The sequence below is a fragment of the Echinops telfairi genome, unplaced genomic scaffold, assembly GCF_000313985.2.
Source record: "Echinops telfairi isolate 266 unplaced genomic scaffold, ASM31398v2 ScPeMD7_2291;HRSCAF=2852, whole genome shotgun sequence".
Lineage (NCBI taxonomy): Eukaryota > Metazoa > Chordata > Mammalia > Afrosoricida > Tenrecidae > Echinops > Echinops telfairi.
Window position 1 is genome coordinate 46,975,275 of NW_022106189.1, and position 6,936 is coordinate 46,982,210.

Genomic DNA, 6,936 nt, shown 5'->3' on the forward strand with positions numbered 1-6,936 from the left:
GGGAAGAAGGGGAGGCTGTGCCTTCCCACAAACCCTCTCCCCACACACCCTCTTAGGATTGCCGAGCCCACCCCGAGACGGCACAGATCCAGCGCCCTCAGCTCTGCTCACCTTGCTCCTCAGACACCCTTTGAAGCTCACTGAAGCAGTTCTACCCTGTCCTGTAGGGTCACCATGCATCAGCATGGACTCATAGTAGTGAGTCTGGTTTTCCCTCCCTCCCTCCTTCCTTCTGTCCACTGTTCTGCGTGGTGTGCTGCCCCTTCCCGTTCACTAGAACAGGAAGCTCACTTCACGGTGACATCTGGCAGTGCTGAGGCACAGGCAGAGCTGGGAGCTGGGGACTCTAGGCTGACTTACCCATTCCATTCCGCAGGACCCTCACCAAGGCAGGCACGCCCGGTTTATCAAATACATCACACACGGTGCCACTGGGGGGGGGGTGGCAGATGGCACTCACTCACCCAGCACTGCCCAGGCCCCTCCCATCTCTCTACTCACGGGTCCACCCACTCACCATCAGGAGACCCTGCTCCCCCAACTTTATCCAAGTTCACCCTCTCTCTGTCCTGGGCTGCCCTAAGGTCCCCCTACAAAGGGGCCCAGGGACATCAGTTAATTCCCCTCCAGGATCAAGCATGCACAGAACACCAATCCCAGCTTGTCATCACCCCCTGAACCCCAGAGTCCTATACCCTCAGAGCGGGAGTCACCCCTCAGCCCCACTCCGAACCCCAGGTGAGTGCAGTGCCAGGCTCCAGCCCCCATCTGGGCACTTCACCCTGCCCAGTCATTATGGGGATCAAACAGCCCACGGGGACACTGTCAGCCTGGTAGGTATAAGGGTGTGGGCACCCCAGGCTTGCACAGAGGTGATCTCTTTCGATGAGGAACACATTTCTGCGGAAACTGCACAAAGAGCAGTCTGCCCTGATGTCATTCCCTCTGAAAGCGCTGTCTGCACCTCCCCCCTAACAACGCTGCCTGGAGGTCACCCTCCCAGGCCTGGTCACCTCACCCAAGTACACCCTTCCCGGACAAGCCTCAGCCCCTGCGGTTGGGGAATGCCTGCACCTCCCATCTGTAGCGGTCCCGCACACAGTCCTCCATGCCCCACACGCACCTCGGCCCCTGGTCATCCCCCCACGCACCCCGCCAGGTCCCTGGCGGCCACCCACACGCCCCCAGCCCAACCCGCCCGTGGTTGCCACCCACGTCCTCCGGCCCCGGTGGCCCTCACGTGTCCACCCCCACGCGCCTCCCCGCGGCCCGCGGCCCAGGCGGCCCGGACTGACCCTCGCGGCAGCGCCGCCTCCAGATGGTGTCCGTGTGCAGGATGCGCCGGAACTTGGTGCACACCTGGGCCAGGTTAGGCAGGTCGGTGCCGGGCAGGGAAGCGAAGATCTCCACCAGCAGCTCGGGGGGCAGCTCCAGCAGCGAGCAGCGCGCCGCCGCGGGCCCAGGCCCCACGCCGGCCAGCGCCGCGCCCACCTCGATGCGCTCCTCCTCGGGGTCCGTGTCCGGCTCGCTGTCGGCCGCCGCCGCCTCGGACGGGCCTCCGCGCTGCTGCCGCCGGCGACAGCCCCGCGCCGGGCCCACGCCACAGAGCCGAGCGCACACCGCCATGCCGGCACTGACAGCCAGCCGCGCTCTGCGCACGCGCCGACGAGCCCGCCCCGCGACGCCAGCAGCGCCACGCCGGAAACCGCGGAGCCGAGCCCCGCCCCCTGGGTATAGCCACGCCCCCGGAAACTGATCTCAGGCTTTGGCTAGCCGAGCTCCGCCCCCGAGAGCCCAAACCCACCCTGTGAAGGCGAGCCACGCCCCCGGGAGCAGAGCCACGCCCCCGGGAGCAGAGCCACGCCCTCGGGAGTCTGGCCACGCCCAGGAGGGCCAAGGCCCATCCTCGAGAGGCAAACCGCGCCCCCGGAAGCTGAGCTCAGACTTCGGGGAGAGAAGTGCCAGGCCCCTAAGGGCAGAGCCCAACCCCCTGGGAGATGAGAGGGTTCCCGGGAGGCCGAGCTCCCCCTGGAAGCCGACGTCAGGGATCCCAGCCTCGTACTGGAGATCCTGGCTCCATCCCCCGCGATCCCAGCGACCTCGGTCCCCCGTGGCCTTAGGGAGCCAGGCTCTGCAGCCAGGCAGCCCCGCGCCCTCCGACCCACCCAGGTTACGAGTGGGGCTCCCAGCGCCTCTGTTCCTGGGTGGACGGGGGCCACCCCTGCGCCCCCTCCTCCCCGCGTGCCGCCGCACAACCGCCCCCAATCCGCAGCCCAGGCTCGGAACTGCCGCGCCCTGGGAAAGCAGACCACCCTCGTCACAGGACCAGAGGCTGCAGGGAAGATGATGCGAACTGGGGTGCATTCCTGCCCTGACCCGTCGCAGCAAAAGGAGCGGGTGCCCCGTGTGAGGCTCGAACTCACGACCTTCAGATTATGAGACTGACGCGCTACCTACTGCGCTAACGAGGCTCCTGGGTGGCGGACGCCGCCGAAGGGCCTTTGCTGACATTCAGAGCCTTCAGTCTAGGCCTGCAGGGCGGGACTTAGTCAAAACCGCTTTGTCCCTGTTTGTGTAAGGGTTCGTCAGCGAGACGGAAATACACGCGCCCCTTTTCCGATGAACTGGAAAGGTTGCAGATTTTCCCGGCACTCCAAATGACACCTATACCCTTCCGGCAAGGCGAGGAAGAAATCGTGCTAGTAATGAATGCCATGAAAATTTTTTAAATAAACCTTTTTTTCTTTCTTCATTTTCTTTAATGCGTGCTGTTAAGGATCTTCGGTTCGGTGCACGGCTTGTCCCTAGCTGTGTCTGATCTTGCGAGCTCGGCTGTTCACCAGGTGTAACTGGAGAAGGCTGATTTCCTCTTAACATGGCTCACGATCCAGTACTTCCAGTCCCCTTTTGGTAAGGGAAGAGGGAGAGACTGCTTTTATCGTTGTTTTAGTGATTGATTTAAATACACAAGCCTGTCTTTATTTGTAGCAAAACAATACACCGAACAGAAGCGGGGAAATCAAACACCAAAAAAAAAAAAAAAAATCATTTTCAACCTGTAGGTACTAAACCTATTATTTTCACTTCAATATACTTGACTTATTAAAGCGTTTGTGCTAGTATAGATATGGGATGCCTCAAAAAACATTTCTGGAGACATGAAGCAAGGAGCAAGGTAGTGAGCAGAATGTTCACTGTATATGTTTTTGAGCTTTTTTTTTTTTTTTGCTCTTTTTTTGTGTGGATACATTACCATGTTTCCTTCCTGTGTTTGTGGTGAAACATATAAGAAAGTATTTGCTGTTTCAACCATTTTATGATGAAAATCATTGTAAATAGATAACGGTGATGGTTGTGCAACAATGTATCAATCACTGATCCATGCACCTATGTTACCCATTTTTAGATTGATAAATTTTTTAAATCTAATGGTTGAGCCTTAAAACACTTGCCCAGGGGGGTGGACTATCTTCCCTATCGTAAATATTATCATCAATAAAATTGGAAACTGGCCCAGGCAGTGGAGTAACTGTAGGAACAAACTCCACCGCTGGGGTTTACCCAAACCCTTCCAAAGGAGGCTTCCTTCGAGAGCCTGCAGGATTAGAGGAATTACTCTGTCTTCCAAAACTAAGAATCCACAGGCCCCGCCGCTGTTTCCAAGGGAGGACAGAATCTGGCTAAACACAGAAAACGAAGTCAACCCTAGCCGTTCCTTCAAAATGAGGGTGGGAGGACATCAGTTTCTGAAGGACCAGTCCCTGGAAAAGGGCATCTGCTTAGATAAGTAAAGTGTCCGTGAGAAAGAGGAAGACCCCCGCCCCCCAGGAGATGCATTGACCCAGTGCCCACAATGGCTCAAACATAGTAACAAATGTTAGGATGGAGCAGGGCCAGGATGGGTTTATCGTGAGTGTGAAATGACTCCGAGGTACCAGCAGCAACCGTTATCAGTTCCTTGAGCCAAGCTTCCGCTATTTGCTGCCGTGTCCTCCAGGAGATGGAGCACGTCTACCCTGATCTGACTAGAACAGCAATGCCGCTATGGCTCCGTCATCTCATCTATGTGCACACACCATAAAAACAGGGCCTAACGGACTCTCCTGTCACTGCATGAAGGGGCCCTCGAGTCGGCTCCCCCTCACAGCGGGCCGTGCACAACAGAAGGAAGCCTCTGGCCGGCTGCCGGTCGGGCCTGCTCCGTCCTCAGTGCTGCAGCCCCTGTGTCTATCCCCCCTAAAGGCCTTCTCTTTGTAGTCGACTCCATACCCAGCGTGACGCTTTTCTTAAGAGCCTGGACCCCCTTGATCGCATGTCCAAAAGACACGCGGCAAAGTCTTGCCACCCTATCCTCGCTTTAAAGAAGCGTCCTGGCTGGACTCCTCCCAAGACAGTCTCCTCTGTTCTCCTGGCAGTCGGAGGTGCTTTCCAAACAAATGTTCTTAACCGCACCGCAACCCATAGGCCTCCCTTTGTCTCCGTTCTTCCAGACTCACTGCCCACCTTTCACCTGCACAGGAGGTGATGAAAGAAGAGACCGTGGCTTGGATCAGGTGCGCCTCGGGCTTCAAAGTGAACATCTTTCCTCTTCAGCATCTGAATCTTGGAGCATCAGTAAGTGCTTCTGGTCCTCTTGGTTTTCAGAGCGGAGGGTGGTGGCGTTTGTACAGAGCAGGCTTTTAACCTTGATGCCACCTTCTTCAGGTCGAGCACTTGCCCTGATGGTTTGCATAAGGATGGTGAAAGGAGATGGCACTGGCACACTGCTGTCCTGGTTCCAAATCCTGCACCGTCCCTGGTTCTGTTCTCATGACTGCCTTTTCTGTCTGTCTGCCCGTTCCACCTAAGCACAATTACATGTTCTGGAATTCCCATTCTTCTCAAGGTTATCCATAATTTTTATGATCCGCAGAGTTGAACGCTTTTGGATAATCAATAAGACAGGAGTGAGCATCTTCTCTGACATCCTCTGCTTCCAGGCAAGCAATGCTATCCTGGTGTCTCCTTCTCAGTCTGGACCTCCTGGTGCATTGCTGCAATCTTTCTTCAACGATCTCTAGCAACGTTGTACTTGCAAGGGATGTTAATGATATTGTTTGATAACTTCCACATTTTGCCAGGTCATATTCCTTCGGGGTGAGCACAAATGTGGATCTCTTCCCGTATGCTGGCCAGGTAGCTGTTTTTCAAACTTCTTGGCACAGACCGGTGAAAACTTCCAGCACCGCATCTTTTGGTTGGAACATTTCCAACGGCGTGCCGCAACTTCCTGGATCCGAGTTTTCTGTAATGCCTTCGCTGCCGCTAGGACTTCTGCCCTCAGCACCACTGGTTCTCAGCCATGTGTTACTCTTTAAAGTAGCTGAATGTTGACCAATCTCTCTGGTACAGTGACTATTATTTCCATCTTCTCTTGATGCTTCCTGCATCATTCAATACTTTGCCCATAGAATATTGCAACTCAGAGATTGAATTTTTTTTTCTTCAGCTCTTTCAGCTTGAGGTACGCTGTGTGTTCTTTCTTCTCGGTTTTTTCAGCTCCAGGTCTTTATTGTATTACTTTATAATAGCTTTATTATAATGCTTCATTCCTATAGTCACGTCTCTTGAGTTGCCTTTCAGGATGTTCTGGCCACTCTCTCACGTTATTGTTCCGTTCACTGTGGGCACTCTACATTCAAGAGCAAGCGTCAGAGTCTCTGACAACCACTTCGGTCATTTCTCCCCTCCCTCTATTTTTAATGACCTTTGGCTTTCTTCATGTATGAGGTTGTTGATGTCATCCTAAGACACTTCTGGTCTTTGGTCATGAGTGCTCAGTGTGTCGAACTTGATCTTGAGATGCTCTTCCCTAAACTCAGGTGGCATGTGCCCAAGGTTGTAGTTTACCTCTCATGGACTTGGTTCAATCCTCTTCAGCTGCAACCTGGGCGTGCATCTGAGCGATGGACAGCCTCTTCCCAGTCTGCCCCTGGCTTTGTTTGGGATGATGATACGCGTTTCTCCGTGGTCTCTTCCCACAGAAGTAGTCCGTTTGATTGCTGTGTAGCGTATCCTGCGAAGTCCATGGGCACAGATGCCATTTATGTTGGTGAAGAGCTGATACCAGGGCTCAAGTAGAAAGCAAGTGTTTTGAGAATGATGATGGCAACAAATGTACAAATGTGCTCGACACAATGGATGGGTGTATGGATTGGGATGAGAGTTGTAAGATTATTTTTTTAAAGAAATAAAATGCGTATTTGCAACGAAGAAGCCTTTGGTCTTGGGAAATTCTACCAGGCGTTCTCCGGCCTCAGCTCTGCTTCTGTCACCAAAGCCACAGTTTATAACGGCAGTTCTTTCCTGTGTCCAGCACTCAAATTCCAGTCACCAGTGATGATCAATGCATCGTGAGCACGTTTGGTCAAGTTCAGATAGAAAAGGTTGGCAGAATTTTTCAATTTCATCATCACCAGTTCAAATGCAAACCTGAATAATATTGATATCAATTGCTCTTTCTTGTAGGTGTAGAGAGCTATTATCCTATCATCGCCAGTGTCGTACTTTAATAGCTGCTTGGAGATATTCTTTTCACAGATGACTATGAGGGCATTCCTTTCGAATTTGGCATTCTTGGCACGGTAAACCATATGTGGAGTTTTTTTAACCACATGATTTTTGATTCAAAATGCCCCACACAACCATTTCAACTCTGTATAAACTCAATGGCAGTGAGTTAAGTCCTAGGAACATATAGATCTTTCTGTGCTAGTCCAGGTAGACTAAAGAAACAAATCCAGGGAGACACATATATCTGTATACAAAAGAGCTTTATATATAGGAGCAATTGAATATTGAGAAAACATCCCAGCCCGGTCCAGATCAAGTCCATAAACCTGATATTAGCCCATATGACCGACACCAATAACGACCTCATCAGACTCAAGAAACACA

At 53.1% G+C, this 6,936-nt stretch overlaps 1 protein-coding gene and 1 non-coding gene across 2 annotated transcripts in view; both read right to left on the reverse strand.

Moving 5' to 3' along the window:
• The window catches only part of FBXO31 (F-box protein 31), a 15,908-nt gene extending 14,282 nt beyond the window's left edge, over nucleotides 1–1,626 (reverse strand). The window contains exon 1 of the mRNA XM_004704516.2: nucleotides 1,296–1,626. Within this exon, the coding sequence (XP_004704573.1) occupies nucleotides 1,296–1,626 (331 nt within the window). The remainder of the gene's footprint in view (nucleotides 1–1,295) is intronic.
• Nucleotides 1,627–2,398: 772 nt separating this feature from the next.
• On the reverse strand, nucleotides 2,399–2,471 carry TRNAM-CAU. Its single transcript has one exon. It is a non-coding gene; the product is annotated as a tRNA-Met (tRNA).
• Between the last annotated feature and the right edge of the window lie 4,465 nt (nucleotides 2,472–6,936).